The 18,595-nt window shown below is 51.7% G+C and overlaps 10 protein-coding genes across 10 annotated transcripts; 6 read left to right on the top strand and 4 right to left on the bottom strand.

The window, feature by feature from the left end:
• Nucleotides 1-388: 388 nt before the first annotated feature.
• On the top strand, nt 389-1,976 carry BDV17DRAFT_299723 (aldehyde dehydrogenase family protein; the record flags this gene model as incomplete). The annotated part of the gene is made up of 1 exon (XM_073763932.1): nt 389-1,976. Exon 1 carries the CDS (start codon nt 504-506, stop codon nt 1,974-1,976), a length of 1,473 nt encoding a protein of 490 aa, XP_073613164.1. The 5' UTR covers nt 389-503.
• A 251-nt stretch (nt 1,977-2,227) lies between these two features.
• Nucleotides 2,228-4,301, bottom strand: BDV17DRAFT_156035 (flavin-containing monooxygenase; the record flags this gene model as incomplete). Its single annotated transcript, XM_073754554.1, has 4 exons — nt 3,923-4,301; nt 3,477-3,875; nt 2,750-3,414; nt 2,228-2,689 (listed from the first exon to the last, which is right to left on the bottom strand). Exons 1-4 carry the CDS (start codon nt 4,096-4,098, stop codon nt 2,229-2,231), a joined length of 1,701 nt encoding a protein of 566 aa, XP_073613163.1. The 5' UTR covers nt 4,099-4,301.
• Nucleotides 4,302-4,525: 224 nt separating this feature from the next.
• BDV17DRAFT_293543 (cytochrome P450) lies at nt 4,526-6,121 on the bottom strand (the record flags this gene model as incomplete). Its single annotated transcript, XM_073762636.1, has 1 exon — nt 4,526-6,121. One exon carries the CDS (start codon nt 6,119-6,121, stop codon nt 4,526-4,528), a length of 1,596 nt encoding a protein of 531 aa, XP_073613162.1.
• Nucleotides 6,122-6,397: 276 nt separating this feature from the next.
• BDV17DRAFT_293542 (EthD domain-containing protein) lies at nt 6,398-6,820 on the top strand (the record flags this gene model as incomplete). The annotated part of the gene is made up of 1 exon (XM_073762635.1): nt 6,398-6,820. One exon carries the CDS (start codon nt 6,398-6,400, stop codon nt 6,818-6,820), a length of 423 nt encoding a protein of 140 aa, XP_073613161.1.
• A 193-nt stretch (nt 6,821-7,013) lies between these two features.
• Nucleotides 7,014-7,880, top strand: BDV17DRAFT_293541 (SDR family NAD(P)-dependent oxidoreductase; the record flags this gene model as incomplete). Its single annotated transcript, XM_073762634.1, has 3 exons — nt 7,014-7,322; nt 7,378-7,631; nt 7,688-7,880. 3 exons carry the CDS (start codon nt 7,014-7,016, stop codon nt 7,878-7,880), a joined length of 756 nt encoding a protein of 251 aa, XP_073613160.1.
• Nucleotides 7,881-8,191: 311 nt separating this feature from the next.
• Nucleotides 8,192-10,165, top strand: BDV17DRAFT_299718 (trichothecene efflux pump; the record flags this gene model as incomplete). The annotated part of the gene is made up of 5 exons (XM_073763931.1): nt 8,192-8,383; nt 8,434-9,166; nt 9,223-9,591; nt 9,658-9,833; nt 9,893-10,165. 5 exons carry the CDS (start codon nt 8,192-8,194, stop codon nt 10,163-10,165), a joined length of 1,743 nt encoding a protein of 580 aa, XP_073613159.1.
• A 406-nt stretch (nt 10,166-10,571) lies between these two features.
• BDV17DRAFT_293539 (chaperonin 10-like protein) lies at nt 10,572-11,649 on the top strand (the record flags this gene model as incomplete). Its single annotated transcript, XM_073762633.1, has 2 exons — nt 10,572-11,028; nt 11,078-11,649. 2 exons carry the CDS (start codon nt 10,572-10,574, stop codon nt 11,647-11,649), a joined length of 1,029 nt encoding a protein of 342 aa, XP_073613158.1.
• Nucleotides 11,650-11,868: 219 nt separating this feature from the next.
• BDV17DRAFT_269622 (D-galactonate dehydratase) lies at nt 11,869-13,470 on the bottom strand. The gene is made up of 4 exons (XM_073758583.1): nt 13,143-13,470; nt 12,981-13,090; nt 12,816-12,927; nt 11,869-12,765 (listed from the first exon to the last, which is right to left on the bottom strand). Exons 1-4 carry the CDS (start codon nt 13,316-13,318, stop codon nt 12,012-12,014), a joined length of 1,152 nt encoding a protein of 383 aa, XP_073613157.1. The 5' UTR covers nt 13,319-13,470; the 3' UTR covers nt 11,869-12,011.
• Nucleotides 13,471-14,124: 654 nt separating this feature from the next.
• On the bottom strand, nt 14,125-15,015 carry BDV17DRAFT_293537 (uncharacterized protein; the record flags this gene model as incomplete). Its single annotated transcript, XM_073762632.1, has 3 exons — nt 14,125-14,568; nt 14,622-14,834; nt 14,881-15,015. The coding sequence occupies 3 exons, from the start codon at nt 15,013-15,015 to the stop codon at nt 14,125-14,127; spliced, it is 792 nt and encodes a 263-aa protein (XP_073613156.1).
• A 422-nt stretch (nt 15,016-15,437) lies between these two features.
• Nucleotides 15,438-17,570, top strand: BDV17DRAFT_299716 (major facilitator superfamily domain-containing protein; the record flags this gene model as incomplete). Its single annotated transcript, XM_073763930.1, has 8 exons — nt 15,438-16,006; nt 16,060-16,400; nt 16,461-16,697; nt 16,748-16,837; nt 16,891-16,947; nt 17,002-17,095; nt 17,166-17,309; nt 17,362-17,570. Exons 1-8 carry the CDS (start codon nt 15,691-15,693, stop codon nt 17,568-17,570), a joined length of 1,488 nt encoding a protein of 495 aa, XP_073613155.1. The 5' UTR covers nt 15,438-15,690.
• Between the last annotated feature and the right edge of the window lie 1,025 nt (nt 17,571-18,595).

The raw sequence follows: 18,595 nt of genomic DNA, 5'->3' as shown, positions 1-18,595 counted from the left end.
TTGCAAAGGACACATGAAAAAGTGAGGATATTGCCAGCCCGGGGGGAAGGGGGGTTGTGGATTGGCAGCTGCAATGTGCTTATATTTGATGTCACTTCCCCGCATTCTGGCATGCCCGAGGCCCGCTGAAGATAAAGAGCAAGAGGAATTAGGGCAACTCTGCGAGTCAGCACTGCCCTTCCCCACTCTTCTGGTCTGATTCAAGGATGCTGATTCTAGCCGAATCTGTGCTGCTCTTGCCAATTCAATCTTCGTTGGAGGCGCTGATGGATCACACGACGGGCGCCCCTGGCTGCATGGCCCCCGCCTGGCCACAGAGTCTCTGCAGGCCAGATCTCCAATGAACGAACACTCTGTGTCTCCAGGATACGTCACCTTCGCGTCTCGTCCGGAGGGGAAAAGGTCCTCCGGTGGACGATGTTTTCCACCATTCTGTAGTCAATTATATATACGCCACCGTAGTCAAGCTCCAGTAAGCCCTCTGTAAACCAGGACAGCATACCATGTCTTCTTTTACCTTCTCCAGGGGCAAGCTGCCCACTCAACTCTTCATCAACAACGAATATGTCGGCGCCAAGAGCTCCGAATCGTTCAGCGTCTTTAACCCGCGCGACAACTCGCTGGTCTCCGACAAAGTCCCCCAGGCGGGTGCAGATGACGTCGATGCTGCAGTGGCGGCCGCCGAAGCTGCATTTCCCAAGTGGAAAGCCATTTCCAACTCGGAGCGACGGAGTATCCTGCTGAAATTTGCTGCCTTGGTGGAGGAACATGCAGAAGCGCTCGGCGAGCTGACCAGAATCACCCTCGGGGCTCCATACAACGCCTTTGGGAAATTCGAGGTCGGTCTTTGCGCACAGTCGTTCCAATACAATGCGGGTTGGATCGACAAGTTTGCGGGCGAGTCCTTTCCCCAGGAGAATGGCTTCATGAAGATTACGCGCCACGAGCCACTGGGAGTCACTGCTGGGGTCGTCCCGTGGAATGGCCCCGTAGGGACCGTTGGCCTCAAGGCAGCACCAGCTCTCGCGACCGGCAACTGCTTCATTCTAAAGCCATCGGAGAAGACCCCCTTTGCTGCACTGGCCTTGGGCGAGTTGATCCGTCAAGCGGGATTCCCGCCTGGCGTCTTCCAAGTGCTGTCGGGCGATGGCAAGACGGGCGCACTGTTAGCCAGCCATATGCGCATCCGTAAAGTCAGCTTCACAGGATCCATTGCGACCGGGAAAAAGATCCAGAAGATGGCAGCCGAGTCGAACCTGAAGCGGGTCACTCTCGAGTTGGGCGGGAAATCGCCAGCGGTGGTCTTTGACGATAGTAACCTGGACAACGCAGTGACCTGGTGTGTCAACGCGATCACTGTCAACACCGGTCAGGTTTGCTTTGCGGCGTCCCGAGTGTACGTGCAAGAAGGGATCATCGACGAGTTTACGCGCAGGTACAAGGCCGCCCTGGAGGAGCGCGCCACCAAGATCAACGACCCGGAGGAGGAGGGAACCCTAATGGGACCTTTGGTCGACAAGGCGCAGTTCCAGCGAGTGACGGGCTTCGTCGAGCGAGGCCAGGCCGCAAATGCTGGAGCCCTTCTGACTGGGGGCAAGCGCGTTGGCGACAAGGGCTTCTTCATCCAGCCGACAGTCTTTACAGGCATCCAGCCCGACTCGGAGCTCTACAAGGAAGAGATCTTTGGCCCTGTCTCGATCCTCAATTCCTTCAAGACCGAAGAGGAGGTGCTGCAGAAAGCGAATGCGACCGAGTACGGACTGATGGCGGGCGTCTTTACACAGGATATCAACAAAGCCCTGCGTGTAGCGAGTGAATTCGAGTCTGGGATGGTTGGGATCAACTGCATCAGTCTCAACTTCCTGGACGCCCCCTTTGGGGGTTCCAAGCAGAGTGGCCTCGGGCGCGAGTGCGGTCGCAACGCCCTCGAACACTTTACTGAGCCAAAGACGATCATGATCAACTTGACATACTAAGTTTGATGTTGTGGGTAGTAATAAACGACTTTATTTTTATTTCCTGAACAGTATATAGTTGAAGTCCCTGGTGCGATGTTCCGAGCGAAAGCCAACACTACCCCCTTGATATATATCTCCCCGCTATCACCACCAAAGACCAGAGCCCATACTCTTTAACCATTTGCAAAGCGATTACGGAGAAAGCAAGTTCAAAAGAGAGCGAGGTCGGCTAAATTTCCAAGTGAGCCCAATTTCTTCGACTTTGACTAGCTAAATCCTGGGAAAGACGGTAAAGACCGCCCCTTCTGGCTTCCTCGAGCCGGACTTGTTGAGAATGCGCAGCCTCTTGCCCCGGCTCATGAACTCACCATCGTCTCGGTCGCGAATGTAGTAAGCCCAGTCGGCTGTCTCGTCAATCTCAGTCTGGCTGTAACCGTTACCTAGCCAGGCAAACCGATTGCCATTGTACTTGACCTCCCAATCATTCAGCCGTACCTCGTCCATGGCCTCAATGTAGTGCAGCGTTGACCCCGGCCACAGCGCAGTGACGGCGCCGTCAGCTTGGTTGGATTTGTACCATGAGCGACAGCCGTCTGCCCACACTGTGCGCTGCATGATCTGGTTCTTGTGGTCGACAAAGTCCCTGACTGCTTCTTCCTTGGGGGCAAAGCTGCGGATGTTGGTCGTTTGGTACCGGTCGACGAGCTTCATCATGTAGTCCGCTTGGGCCTCTGCCAACTGGTTAGATAAAACATGGCTCTGACTTGAACTGACGCTGCAAGAGCTCTTACCAATTGCCGACAAGACAGGCCCATTTCCGACCGGACTGTTGGGGCCCAGGAAGGTCAGATAGTTGGGGACGTTGGCCGCAGCAATGCCCAGGTACGACTGCGGCTCGTCGTCCCAATCGTCCTGCAGGTTGTTGCCAGTAGGTCCGACAATGGGGAATCGCGGTCGGAAGGAAGTGTCAAAGCCGGTCGCACAGATAAGGACATCTACTGCGTACTCCTTGCCATCGTCGCAGATGCAGCCCTGTTCGCTGATCTCGTTGATGTTACCATACACGACCTGCACATTGTCGGCGCCCAGCGACTCGAGATAACCCACCCCGGGGGTTATGCGACGACAGCCAACTGACCATTCGGGGATCAGCGCCTTTTCCAAGTCAGCGTTGTGCAGTTTTTTCTTCATCTGCTGGATCATGTATTCGCGCGTTGACCGCTGGCCTTCGGTGGATCGCAGGAAGATGGCCCACTGCCCGTTCATCCCCGATTCAATACCCCGACGGTATTCGGTCAAATGCCCGGGTTCTGTTGCAAAGGCTCGCTTTTCCTCTTCGGAGAAGGTATGGCCCTCCAGGCCCTGGACGGGCGACACCCATGTTGGCTCGCGAATGAAGGTTGTGACTCTCTTGACCTCGGGAAGGATGGCCGGTAGCACCTGGATACCTGAAGATCTGTAACAACAAGTCAGCTTGCTGCTGAGAAACACATGATGTGAGGATGAATGTCGCCTCACCCATTCCCAATCAATCCGACATGCTTTCCCTTGAGAGAGATCGACTCGTCCCAGTTGGCCGTATGCACGAGCGTTCCCTTGTACCGGTCGAGGCCAGGAATGGCCGGCCACCGCCAGGAATTCAAGATACCCCCAGCATTGATGAGGATGTCGCACCAATCGTTGAACTCCTGACCCGACACTAGATCCTGGACTCGGACATCGTATCCTCCTCGTTCAGTGTTCCACGCAGCGCCGGCAACTTGGTGGCGCATGCGGCAGTAATGGCGTAGACCGTACTTGCGGGAGAAAGTGTCGAAATAGTCAAAGATTTCCTTGCTGCTGGCATACGTGCTCGACCAGTCTGCCTTGGGCTCAAAGGACCATGTGTAATTATGCGAGGGCACATCGCATGCGCAACTACGCAAGTCAGTGGCTGTAATGTGCCACCCAGCAGGGAAACATACCCAGGATATCGATTCTCGAACCAGGTCCCGGCAATCTCGGGATTTTTCTCGTAAATCACAAGATCAAAGTTCCTGAAGCTTCGCTGCAATTTGTAGGCAAACAGCAAACCTGATGCACCAGCGCCGATGCAGATGATACGAACGTGTCGCTCGGTATGAATGGGGTTGCCAGCCATGGTTGAGAAATGAATACACAGATGTTGCCAACAATCAGACGTCGATGGCTAGGGGCACAGACCTCATCTAAATGGCATCTCGACTGCTGCAACAACGTCATGCGGCGTCGGCTGTCCACAGGCTGAAGGTGTCCGTGGCATGAGTATGCAAGTTTCCAGACTGCGAGTGGAGGCCCGAGGGCAAAGCTGCAGCTGCGATCGGCATACCTACCGCGAGAGACAAGGATGCAGAATGGAAGGAAATGAAGCACGAAGACTTGCTGAGTGGAGCGTTGGGGCCGGCAGCGACAGAAACATGACTGGTTATACTCCGAACTGGTAATACTCCGAATAGGCAGTCAGATGCGTAGTGGTCGCCACATAGAATATTGATATTGACACTGCTTTCCTATGAACAAACAAGAAACAAAAAGGCAGAATGGGCCCTTCAACTCTTCCCCGCCCGCTCTGCCTGAGATTTCGCATTATACAAAGTAGAAGGCCTCCCAGCGCCAGCCTGCTGTGCCCTTACCAGTCGGACGTTGAGGTCTGGCTTCTGCCACGTCGTGAAGGCCTTCATATTCTTCATTTCCCCCTCCGGATCCCACTGCCAGGCCCCATCCGTGCTTACAATGTCAAAGTTCCACACCAGGCGAGCGAGGATGACACGCATCTCCATGTAGGAAAGGTTCTTGCCGATGCAGCCTCGGGGCCCCAGAGAGAATGGCTGCATTCCGCTTTTGACATCAGTCGAATAAGCATCGTCGAGCCACCGCTCAGGAATGAAAGTGTCGCAGTCGCGGAAATTGGCTGGATTGTGCGACGCAGCCCAGCCACCGACTGAGACCGAAGTGCCACCGGGGATCCAGTGGCCGTCAATCGTGTCGCCTGCCTTGGGCACAGTTCGCAGAAGACCGATCGGCACTGGAGGGTGGATGCGAAGCCCTTCTTCAATGCATGCATTCAGGTAGGGGAGCTGGCTGACTCGCGAGTAGTCGATCTCGCCCTCGGTTTTAAAGGCCGATCGCACCTCTGCATACAGTTTCTGCATCTTGTCTGTGCTTCGAAGAAGACGAGCAAATAATCCCGAGAGGAGATTGGCCGTTGTCTCGCTGCCCGCGACTATGAATAGAGCACTGTTCAGGATGATTTCGTTGTCGTGCAAATCGTACTTCTCCTTTTGCTTTAGGACATAGTAGATAAAGTCCTTGTGGTCGGTCGGGCCGACTCGCAAGCGCTGCTCGACCTTTTCTTTGCTGAGCGACAAGTGGTCGCGTCGCCTCTTCCTGAGATAGTCTGGGATCATATGCAGCAAGAGAGACTGTGTCCAAGAGCCTGCCTCGGCGAATCGACGCGTTGCCTGCTCCAGTGCGCCCACCTTGACAGTCTCGAAGATCAAAGCGACCCAAGAATGGAAAGCTCCAAGGTCCAGACAACCAAAGGGTTCGCCAAACGCGAGATCACCGATGATGTCGAAGGTGGCGAAATTCAACCAGTTGACCAGGTTAAACTCCAGCTTCTCGTCGGCCATTCCCTTGAGTTTGGAGATAAAAATGTCGACATAGTGCTGGATGATATATTCCTGCTCCTTCAAAGCTTTCTCCGAGAATGAATGGGACATGGCTCGTCGTTGCCTCGCATGGTTGGCATCATCCGCCATAGTCAGCGTCGAGGCGCCAGGCAGAGGGTCGACCGACCCGACATGGATGGGGTCCTTGTGCATGTTTTTGCGCCCCCCAGTTTTGAAGCCGTAAATGTCTTCCCATGCTTGGGCTGAGCTAAAGGACAACTCGTTGGGTGAAACCCGCACCACCGAGCCGTACTTGTCGTGAAGTTGCTTATTCTCGAATCCTAATCGGCCGCGCAGCAGAGAAGAGATGGATGGAAGTGAGCTGATGGCATTGAGCCTGGGACCGGGAAATCGGGCTAGAGGGTGGAAGTATAGACGATAGATGGACAGCGAGATACCATAGGAGCAAAGGAGGAGGGCTCCCAGTGCCGCCAAATACCAGGCTTTTTCAGTGGCAGTTCTCAGTTCCGCCATCTTCACAATGATGAAGCAGTTGGTATATGCAGTCTCGGCCTGCGAGCGGATTTGGTGGAGTCTTGGTAGAAATGGATGTATCGCATTCAATGTAGGTGACTGCTTAGGGCTAACGATACCATCCCCGGAAAAGGACACCCGAGCAGGCTTTTACCGAAGTAAGGATCATATTGGCAAACTTATAGCCCAAGATTCTAGCAGAGGAACAACATCAATTTTCCTCCCTCCAAACGAGAACCTGAAACCAGACTTCCCTCGACGGGCCATCATTCCACAATGGCCGCGAAGATTCTCCCTCCCCCAGCGCAACCGCTGATCCGCGTGAGCTCCTTCTTCACCAAACACCCCTCAATGTCCCAGTCTGCTTTCGACACTTACTGGCGCGAGACGCACGGAAGCCTAGTCGTTGCATCGAAAACATTCCGCGACACCAAAATCCAAAACTACACACAGGTGCATAGGCACCACGATCTGAACAAAGAGGCTGCGAAGCTCGGGATGTCCGTCCTAGACTTCCAGTGGGATGCATGCTCGGAGATGTATTTCCAGAGCTGGGAGGACTACGAGCGGTTTATCAAGAGCGACGAGCTGCGAGATGTTCTCGGGCCAGACGGTGCTCGGATCATGAACACAGAGATTGGCGTGAAAGTGATGGTCACTGCGGTAGACCCGGTATTCGACATCAAGAGTGTCCTTTAAGTTCTTGAACAATGCATTACTGCCCAACGGGGGCTTGAAGATGAGCTTTTGCAGGGGACTTGATCTCAGATTGGCTGCAGTGGATGTAGATTCCCGATCGCAATACTCACACATCGGACGATCTCCGTAGCAGTAAGCCATATATTGTTGCTGCGCTCTGGCCTCGATCAACACTGTGAACACATCAGGAACAATGATCGATTTTTCAGGTAAAGTTATTGCTCTTACCGGCGGCGCTTCCGGCATCGGTCGTGCAACTGCCCTTCGCCTTGCTTCTCTGGGCGCAAAGGTCTCTATTGGAGATCTGCAGCAAGCTCCCCTGGAGGCTGTGGCGAATGAGATCAAAGAGGCTGGCCATGAGGACGTCTTTATCAGGACTATTGATGTCCGCACGTCTGAGTCGGTTGAGACATGGATCAGAGAGACCGTGGAATGGGGTGGCAGGCTGGACGGAGCAGCAAATCTGGCAGGGGTCATTGGCAAGACCATCGGTTTGACTGGGGTAAGTATAGTTGCTAAAGTCAAGGATCATAAACTAATTCATTACGAATTACTAGGTCAAGGAAATCGATAGCGAAGAATGGGACTTTATCATGGATATCAATCTGAAAGGCGTGATGCACTGTATGCGCGCTGAGCTCCGGGTGATGGCTGACAATGGCTCCATTGTGAATGCATCGAGTATTGCTGGAATCCAAGGTTTTCCACGCAACGCTGCATACTCTGCCAGCAAGCACGCAGTCATTGGCTTGACACGCTCGGCAGCCAAAGAAGTTGGTGAGCAGGGGATAAGAGTCAACTCAATCGCACCGTAAGCTATACTTTCAAAGTGTCTCTCGCAGCATCAATGGGCTAACTTGGAGGCAGGGGTGCGATCCAGACGCCGATGCTAGCCAAATCCGCCAAGATCAATGGGAATGTTGCTGTCAAGTCAGACACTTCCTTAGCACGCCCGGGAACTCCAGATGAGGCAGCAAGTCTTGTTGTTTTCCTACTCAGCGATGCATCTTCATTCATCACCGGGGCCAACTATTCCATTGATGGGGGCTGGGCCTGCTGAAACATGATAATTATACCTGTGGAGCAACAGAGGGGGGTGGAGGGGGGTAAGTGTTTAGCTACTTGCTAGAGAGCAGCTAAGAAATAGGATGTTGACGGTGTGATAATACAGCCAATCATCTTTACCATAACAATTATCCCCATCCGTTACGAACAATCTGGGGTAAATGCGAGGTGGAAAAGCTTTTCCGACCAGATCTAATCCAACCTTTGAGATGCTTTTGATATAGATAAGAAAACACCTTAAGAGAAGGGGAACATAATAGTTACAAGGTTCGCTCTCATCTGAAGCGTTAGCAATCTCAACTCATTATGGCGCAAATTGATACGGAAGGCTCGGCCTCGAATGGCTCTAATGCCCGAAAATATGAACGTGCTTCCGTCCAAGCCGTAGTGCATACGGATGGCACTGTGACCTACGTCGATGTGCACGCCATTGGGGGCGAAATGGAAGATATGCCGAAGGGCTACTTCAGAAGCCTGCCTTTTCTGGGGACCGTCCTTGTACCTATATCCAGAAGCCAGCCCAACATACTTGCTAACTTATTCACAAGGCACAATGCCTCGGCTCCATCGTGGCGTACATGGGCTGGGTGTTGCCCTCGAATACTTTAACCCTCATCAACGCCGAGCTGGGCAATTCTCCCAACATCAATTGGGTTGCCACCGTTTGGACATTGTCTAGCTGCGTTGGCTTTCTACTCATCGGCCGTTTATCTGATATCTTCGGCCGCAAATGGGTTGTTCAAGGATCCATGATACTCTCCATCGTCGGGTGCATCATGGGAGCGCGGGCCAGCTATGTCGAGATGCTGATTGCTGCTAACATATTCAACGGTATATCTGCTGCCGGCCAGCTGTCCTTTGGCATAATTCTCGGTGAGCTCGTGCCGAACAAGTACCGCGGTGTAATAGTAACCATTGTTTTCACGTCATCGCTCCCCTTCGCCGTCTTTGGCCCAGTTATCGCGCGATTGCTCATCCAGAACACGAGTCAGGGCTGGCGGTGGAGCTACTGGATTGGTCTTATTCTCGCAGTCATCGCCACCGTCCTCTACCACTTTCTATACCACCCACCAAAATACGCCCAGTTGAATGTGGGTGGGAAGACCAAATGGCAAATGTTCAAAGAATTGGACTTTGTCGGCATCTTTCTCTTTGTCGCTGGATGCGTGCTCTTCCTCATTGGCCTCTCATGGGGAGGCACGGTGTACCCCTGGGTAAGCGCGGCGACGCTCTGTACCCTTCTCATTGGAGTCGTAACGATAATCACATTTGTCCTCTATGGTGCGTAAGCACTTGAGCCATTGACGAAGAAACCTAAGTCTACTGACGCTTGATAGAGGGCTTTTTGTGCAAGACGCAGCCATTCATGCCCCCGAGGCTTTTCAAAAACATTGGATTTGTGGCTATTGTATTGGACGCGGCCGTTGGCGCCATGGTCTATTATTCGTTTACCGTGCTATGGCCTACAATCATCTCATCCATCTATACCACAGACTCCATCCAGATAGGTCTCCAGAGCTCTGTTGTCGGTGGTGGCGTTCTTCTTGGTCAGATCTTCGGCGGCTTGGCCCTTGGTTTCATCCCTGGCGTCAAATGGCAGTGCATTATCACTTCGCTTCTGGGATTGGCGTTCATCACTCCATTGAGCGCGCTCGGTCCAGATACCTGGTCTATGACCATAGCTTTGGGCACCCTGGGCTGCATTGGCAAGTCTCCATTTACCCCCTTTGCACATCTCACCGGCGGCTAATTATTTGTTCTGTCAATTCTAGCGATCGGATACATTGACAACATTACCTTTCCCGGGGTAACGCTTGTCGTCGAACCGCAAGACATTGGTCTCGCAACAGGCGTCCTCGGTTCCCTACGTGCCCTGGGCGGAGCTGTCGCGCAGGCTGTATACATGTCTGTGCTGGACAACAAATTGAACGACAACATACCAAAGTTCGTCGGTCCGGCAGCACAGCAGCAGGCTTGCCACGGTCCTCCTTGCCTGCGCTCTTAGAGGCATTGTCTGCTGGGTCAGGCGTGGAGGGGATACCCGGTGCCACGGAAAGCGTGGTTGCCGCCGCTCAGAAAGCGCTCAAGATTGCATATTCGCAGAGCTTTCGGATTGTTTTCTTTTGCACCATTCCGTTCAGTGTGATTTTGATCGTCTCAAGCTGCTTCGTGCCCAATATGGAAAACTTTGTCCATTACAATGTTGCGCGGCGGCTACGGGAAAGAGTGGAGGACGCCTCGGACAGCAAGACAGAAGTGCAGATGGTCGAGCATGCTTAAGCGGACCATCCAATGCAGATAATCATCGCTTCAAGGGAACCGAAAGCGTTTGCTAGTATGGAATACAAAGCGAAGTGGCCGGTGAATGATCAATACCGAATCACAATGTATATGATGTATGCTAGATAGCAATTAGTACACCGCGAAAATATTTGTCTATCAAACGAGCCCAGAATCTGTTAAGTCTACCTGTTTATTTGCTTGATGATCTGTTGCCCAGAGAGCTGGAAGTGTATAGGAAAAGCATTGCCGCTGCGAGGAGAACTACAAGATCCGCCCAACTCCGTACGATCATCTTGAATGAAACCAGTCGAAGGGCATAAACAACACCGCCGATTGAAATATCTGAGTACTTTGTTTCTAGCACCGTGGCTTCAAAAACGACGACTTGTGCGCGACCGAGACGATGAAGGCAGCACAATGGGATCCCAAACAGCAAAAAGCCGTTGTGAACAAGATTCCAATCCCTGAGCCAGCGCCAAACCAGATCTTGGTTAAGATGGCCTCTGCTTCGCTTTGCCACTCTGATCTCTTAGCTATCAACAACCCGGACTTGACTGAGCCATTTACAATCGGCCATGAAGGCGCCGGCTATGTTGCCAAATTGGGTGTGGACTGCAAAGACAAAGGATTCGAGGAAGGGAATCCTGTCGGATTTCTGTACATCAATGGCTGTTGCTTCGAGTGCGAAGGATGTATGGTGCATAATATGCAATGCACCCAGGGCGAGCCACGCGTTGCTGGCTTTGGCGAATTCGGATTCTTCCAGGAATACGCTGCCGTCGACTGGCAGAATCTTATCCATCTTCCACCACAACTTCATCCTCAGGGAAGCTCTGCTATCTTTTGCGCTGGGATTACAGGTAGTGCCTTGCATACCCGCTTGTCGCATACTGTGGCTAACAAGTCTAGCTTTCCACGCCGTGGATTCCTGTACACTCCAACCTGGGCAGTGGTTTGCTGCCGTTGGCGCAGGAGGACTTGGGCAGCTGGCGGTTCAATACGCGAAGGCAATGGGCTATAAGGTCATCGCAGTGGATATCAACGACAAGGCTCTTCAGGCATGCAAAGACCAGGGTGCCGATCTAGCTCTCAATTCCCTTTGTCAAGCCGATGACTATGTTAGCGAGATCAAGAAGATCACAAATGGTGGTGTCCATGCGGCGGCAGTCTTCAGTGGTGCTGCGGCGGCCTACAAATCCGCACCACTTATTATTCGGCCTGGTGGTATTTTGATGGTTGTTGGGATCAGTCCCAGTCCAATGCAAGTCTCAACATTTGACCTGGCAATCGGGACGTATAGAATCAAAGCAGACAGCACAGGCACTCCGCAGCGTATGGGGAAAGCAGTGGCGTTCACAGCAGAGCATGGCATCGCACCAGATATAGAAGTGCGACCAGGACTGGAAGATGTGGACTCGATGATTCGAGAAATGCAAGCCGGCAAATCAAACAGGAGGATGGCAGTTGTTTTTGATCAGTGATTCCATGGTTCTATAAGAGAATGTGGATAATCATTACGACATCTTGGACGAAGTGAACGTGTATCTAAGGCGACAAAGGGATTTGGACAAGTATCAAATATTTCCAATGACTCGAATATTTGGTCGACATTGAAAGTATGCCCGCGCAAAGGTACTCCAAAATGTACAGATGTGGGCAAGAGGTTGTTTCTATCAGAATAAAATGCAAACTGTATCAACCAAGCAGTCGCCCTTTAGTCCAAAACCTCCTGAAGGAAAAGACGGAAAGATGGCTTGGGGTAGGTTCTCTAATGTTCACGATCGGTTCTATGATTCCACTAGAGGGTAGGCAGTACACTGCACTGAATTGCATGAGTATTTGACTACCACTCTCGTATTCCTCCATCGGGACCGTGGAACTCCTTGCATTGCCACGGAGCTGTCTCTTGCGAGACTCTTCGAACCAGGTCCTCATCAATCTCAATTCCCAATCCTGGCCCTGTTGGGGCCTTGACGTATCCGTTCTCGATGTCAAAGACACTTTGGTCTTTCAAGTAGGTAAGCAAGTCAATATCACCTGCCTCGGTATTATAATGCATGCCCAGGCTCATCTCTAGAATAGCAAAGTTTGATGTTGACAAGGCGACGTGCAGAGAGGCAGCGAAGGCGACTGGCCCTAAAGGACAATGCGGCGCAATCGCCACATCATAGGCTTCAGCCATATTAGCAATCTTCTTTGTTTCTGAGATACCACCTGCATGTGCAATATCAGGTTGGAGGATATCCACTGATGCGTCTTCCAAAAACCGCTTCACATCCCAGCGTGTGTATAAACGCTCACCAAATGCAACTGGGATGGTGGTCTGTTCCGCAAGCCGTTTGATAGCTTCGGGATGCTCGCATAGAAGAGGCTCCTCAATGAAGAGGGGCTTATATGGCTCCAGAGCCTTTGCCAATTGCTTTGCCATGGGCTTGTGAAGTCTACCGTGGAAATCCAACCCAGCATCGAGGCCGAGGGCCTTTACGGTCTTGAGCCGATCCACCGTAGCGTCAAGGACCAGCGGGGAATCAACCCAGTTTACGTCTTCCGTGGCGTTCATCTTGACGCACTTCAGTCCCTGTGCAATACGTGCTTTTCTGAATGGTATTAGTAGAGACCAATTGACCTGGGCCCGTTGTTCACTCACGCAGCCACTTCGACGTCGCTTGGCCTGTCGCCCCCAATCCAGGCATATACTTGGACTTTTTGGCGGACCTGGCCACCGAGAAGCTCGTAAACTGGAACACCTAGACTTCGACCTAGTAATGACGTGAGTAGGAATGAAGCGGAATGGCACGGGCATGAATCCCACCTTTCAAATCCCAAAGGGCGATATCAACCCCCGAGAGGGCTGACATGAAGACAGGCCCGCCACGGTAGAAGCCATGTCTCCAGAACAATTGCCAAATGTGTTCAATGTTGCTGGAGCTGTCAGCAGTTGCAAAACAGAAGGTCAGAGTGGACTTGTACTGACTTTGCTTCTAGTCCAATGAGCCGAACAATCATCTCGTCTAGTGCTCCCTCGACAGCGAGGTCATGGCCCTCCAGGGTGGCTTCACCCCAGCCATAGCCTCCTGCTTCGTCGGTGATCTTCACCATCAGCCATCGAGGCTTGACGCGAAAATACTCAACGGACTTGACTGGTGCCATGGTGGGAGACAATATGATGGTAGTATGGAGGGGAGACGGGATAGACGGATAGAACTGTAGTGATTTGGCTGCTTCTGTACGGGACAACGGGATATATTTGATGGAGGACAGCAGTTCATGAGCTAACACACATGAGAATCATAGGATAGAAGCCGAACCCAGTTTACCCTGGTCACGATCGTGGTAGCGTGGGGGTCACTTCGGGCTTCGGCCTGAACACCGTTAGTGGAGACGACTTGGGGTCAGGGAACCGGGGACTCCAGATAACTCCACTGATTAAGCGTTGCTGGCCAAAATGCGGGGTTTTCATTCTGTCTCCACGTCTCAGCAAGTTAACGGTTACCGACTGACCATCATATCACTGTAGTGGTACCTTCCGAGCATCGTCGGGGAAGCGGGGGAGCCGACACTTACGGGAAGAAGTCCACGACAGCCCCCGCGCTACGTGGGAGGAGTATCATACCAAGATGTCAGTATTAGGGGGCCTCAGCCCTGTGCCGGACAACATTGCCGACCTGGCTGCGTGGGGCTTCATAACTACTACTTCAGCCGTGCGGGTTACCCGTCTCCGGGGATTAAATTGATCGTCTTAGTTCACCAGTCACTCAACATGGGTGTGTCACTGCAGCTCCGGATCAGAAATCCTAGTCTCATTCAAAAGTTGTGTGGCCAAGTGTAGGGGTTGAATCCACATCTGGGTATGGGTATGAAACAGTAAGTGCCAGTTGTACCTTGTGCTCATGTGTGCCTCTCGGTGAACAAAGCCCGAGGGATGCAAGGATATTAAGCACGATCAGCTATCGCATCTACCTTCCCATCCATCCACCATCCACCGTCAGGATCTCTCCTGATACATATAGACTCGCCTTACTCGCCAAGAATATTGTAGCTCCTTTAAAGTCATCCGGGGCGCCCCATCTACCAGCTGGAATTCTAGCTAGAATGCTCGCCGCGCGTGCCTCGTCTTTCAGCAATGCCTCATTCATGTCCGTAGCGATGTAACCAGGGGCGACCGCATTCACGTTGACGCCCTTGGAGGCCCATTCGTTTGACAGGGCCTTGGTCAACTGCGCAACTCCTCCTTTGGCTGCCGCGTACGCGGGCACAGTTAATCCACCCTGGAAGGAAACCAGACTGGCAACATTGATAATGCTTCCCCGATGCCCCGATGCATCCGGAGCTCGTGTGAGCATATATGCGCCGACATCTCGACACAAGGTGAAAACTGTAGATAGGTTTACCTGCAGCACCTAGTGTCCAGCATCAGCATGGAGGCGCGAATAGAGACTTTGAATAAACTTACCTCGTCCCAATCATTTGTAGGGAACACATGGCTTGGATGACGTCTTTGAATACCAGCACTAGCCACCAAGAGGCTGATATCATGGCCGTCCTTGAGTACTCTGGCCGTTAGCTCGGACACCTCTACAGCTGAAGCTAGATCGCATGTGTATGTCCAGGCTTTTCTTCCAAGGCTTTCAATCTTTTCCTTTGTAGCCAAGTTGCTTTGATCCCGCTGTCACAATCAGTATCCGGCATCCCTTAGGCGAGGATTCGCATACCTGTATCAATATAATGTCTGCACCCGCTTCGGCCAATGCAATGGCCATCGCGGCTCCAATGCCTCGAGTTCCGCCTGTTACCATGCCTGTCCTCCCCTCGAGCGAAAAATACTGTGCGACCGCGTTGCTGGCCATTTTCTGTATAGACTCCACGACAGTGATTTCGTCAACAGTTCAATTGATGCGAATGTGGATGTTACCGGGAGCACAGTGGTTCGTGCGGTGTCAAATCGTCCAGCTGTCCTTAAATAGGAATAACAGCAATAACTAGCGAGCCACAGAACCGGCTTCTTCGGTTCATCTTCGGCCGCGCGAGTGTGGAGTGATACGTGTGCCCCCCGGACTGTCATCCAAGGATAACCCCGGAACGCGGGGCATGGCGTGGGGGCGTGTTGCCCTTGCGGTTTATGGGAGATGTCGAGTTATTTGATTCAGCCGGGGTGGCCCCATGCTCTCAAGATACCCCCACGCTCCCCAGCTATATTCTTTGTCTAGAATTCAAGACTCAGGTGGGACACGACACTGGCATCGTGCAACTGATCCTCCCCGGAAAGTCCGTCCCCCGCAATTCCGTCCATCCCCGATGTTACAACTTACACCCGCGATTGCAAAGTAAGTTTAAGCCAGCTAGCTTATGGAGCTAGTCTCGGGTCATATAGAGCCAACGCTATGGCTTTTATATCATGACTATCCCGCCTAGGCGGAGCTATATGAAGTACTGACTTCTCCCACCTATCCTACCCCATCCTACCCTACAAAAGCTTCCATCGCTGCTTTTCTTTTCGAAACCAGGTCACTCCATACTTCAATATGACAGTGAGAACCAATTCCCAGTCATCATGCATCAAAGATATTGATGAGAAGCGGTCTTCGAAGATGGATACCTCTCATCCTGTGAAGCCAGCTTCCCTCGCCGCACTATCGGAGGCTGAATATACCAAGATTGGCCGCAGAGCGACGCTAAAATTGGACGTCATGGTTATGCCATGCATGGTTCTCATGTACATCTTCAACTACCTTGACCGGCAGAACATCGCAGCAGCCAAGCTCGCTGGTATTGAAGAGGATCTCAATATTACGGATGTGCAATACCAGACATGCGTTAGCATCCTGTTCGTTGGCTACAGTTCGTTCATTATCTGATGCTCCTGATCTATCACTGCTAACGACTTTGCTCAGTCCTCATGCAGGTCCCTTCTAACGTCATTGTCGGCAAGATTCGATGGCCCGGGATCTATATCTGCGCAGCGATGGCCATGTGGGGTCTCCTTTCGGCTCTCACTTGTCTCGTACGTAACTTTGCTGGTCTGATGGCCTCTCGCTTCTTTCTCGGGTTCGTCGAGGCTGTTTTCTTCCCCGGTGCCCTGTTCTACCTGTCCCTATTCTACAATCGTAAGCAATATGCTCTCCGCACTGCCATTCTATTCTCTGGTTCACAGCTTGGTAATGCCTTCGGTGGGCTCTTTGCCATTGGCATTTTGAAGCTTGATGGAAGAAACGACCTAGAAGGCTGGCGCTGGGTGGGTATCTTGACCGCTTCGCTTTCACTCGGGCTTGCTCTCTGACATGTGCGCCTATAGCTTTTCCTGGTTGAAGGCATCGCCACCATTGGTTTGGCCTTTTTGATTGCCTTCATCCTGCCCAACAAGTTGACCAGCCTGAAGGGCTTCACCAAGCTGGAACAAGAATGGCTTGTGTGGAATTTCGAAGAAGATCAGGGCCAACATGACAACGCAGATGAGGTCAGTGTTAAGAAGGGCGTTGTAATGGCCGTTACAGACCCGAAGACTTGGCTGCTTATGGCGACGCTATATGCTGTGAGTGCGCTTCTCTGCCTGCTTTACCGTGAGGTTGACCCGGGCGACAGGTTTATATTGCGGCGGCTGTAAGCAACTTTTTCCCCTCGGTGGTTGCAACGCTGGGGTACAACCGTAACGAGACTTATGCACTTACTGCGGTTTGACTCCATCATTCTAGGGCAACCGACTTATCTACTAACCCTCCAAGCAGCCTCCTTATATCCTCTGCGTGATCGCCATGGTCGTGAACGGATTCCACTCAGACAGGGTACGTATAGCCGCATCGGATTCATCCACGGATTCCTGCTCATAACCCTTTTAGACACAAGAGCGATACTGGCATATTGTGTGCCCGATGTTCATCTGTGTAGCAGCAAATATCATTGCTGTGGCCACACTAAACACCGCCGCACGATGTAAATTGAATACCTCTTCCCTGGGCAGGTGCAGTCCACGATAAAGCACATCAGCGCTAATGGTTACCAGACGTTGCCATGATGCTGATGCCAGCATCGTTCTACGGAGCTACAACCGTCATACTATCCTGGCTGGCTGGTTCCCTATCCCAGCCAGCGATCAAACGTGCGTCTGCTATTGCCTTGATCAACGCCGTTTGTAACACCCCTAATGGTAATCCTAGACCTCCCACAGTCTCATACTATCGCTAATCCATGTTGATTAGCTTGGTGCTCCTATCTATACACCTCGGCCCCGCGATACCTGGTTGCATTTCTGGTCAATTTGGCCGCTTCTGTCGTTGGCATTGTCCTGGCCACCGCAACTCGGATATATCTCCGACGACAGAACCATAGGCTGAACAGTGGTCTTGACGCTGGTCGTCATGGCCCAACAGCAGCCCAGCAGGCTGCTGGGTTCCGCTACACTCTATGAATACTCCACGTGCGACCCAGTCATCAGTTACGTTAGAACATCTAGGATATACTAGCATCTGTGTATGAAAGAGCATAGTTAGAATTTACTATTCAAGGCCCATAAATCTAAATATATTTGTACATGTGCCCTGGTATCAACGTCATGATAGAGTGTATAATCAAGTTCTAACCCATGCTTGCAATGCAATCCTCCAATTACTCCCACATGTACGTCATGGGTAAGCATGGCCTAAGAGGTGGTACCACCTTCCGGGCCTTGCAACCAAACTAAACGTACGAAGTAGACTGTTTGGGGGACATCCTTGACCTGAACTAGGGATATTTCGGAATGGAGTGGGCATTCTGCAGTGTTGGCGACAAGCTCATGCTACTTGAAAAAAATTACTTTCCAGCTTCGGACACCGATACCACTACTTCTTGTTGAAGGTTTAATATCATAAGCCTTTCAAACAACTCAGAACACTCGACAGCTTGATCACAAAATCCGCAGCATACAAAGAAGTGTTCAGAAAAGGAACCTCTCTAGTAGTCCTGTTTCTCATATCCAGTATCTTGAGAAGTGCGTAAAAATAGCAATGAACATGTATACTCTTCTTCATCAAGAGATTAAGGCCTTATAGGCTGAGAATGAGAGGAAAACCAAGAAAAGGTCAAAAGGGCGTGCTAAACTAGGTACTGATACTCTGTTATCTGTATAAGAGAGTCAAAATCGCAGGTTACAGGTCAGGTGGCACCGTTCTAGGGGTGAGACGACGCGCTAGCCGATCACCTGACTAATATTACGGCTTCCGACGCTAATTGTACTAAGTATTAATTACCCGGCACCTGAGGATTACGCGTGCTTAACTTTAATAATTTAAGGCATTCAGCTGCTTTTAAACCACTTTCTAAGCAGTTATTTTCTATTTTTCATTATTTATCTGATGTATCTTTGCTCGACGTTCCATAAGCTCTAATTCCTTCTCCTCATTTTGAAGCTGTTTTGCCTGGTTTTGAAGCTGCTTTTCATGTATTTCTTCCTCT

Source organism: Aspergillus undulatus, assembly GCF_047715775.1.
Source record: "Aspergillus undulatus strain CBS 261.88 unplaced genomic scaffold BDV17scaffold_43, whole genome shotgun sequence".
NCBI lineage: Eukaryota > Fungi > Ascomycota > Eurotiomycetes > Eurotiales > Aspergillaceae > Aspergillus > Aspergillus undulatus.
Note: the sequence above shows the minus strand (reverse complement) of the source record. Positions and strands in the feature narration are given on the sequence as shown.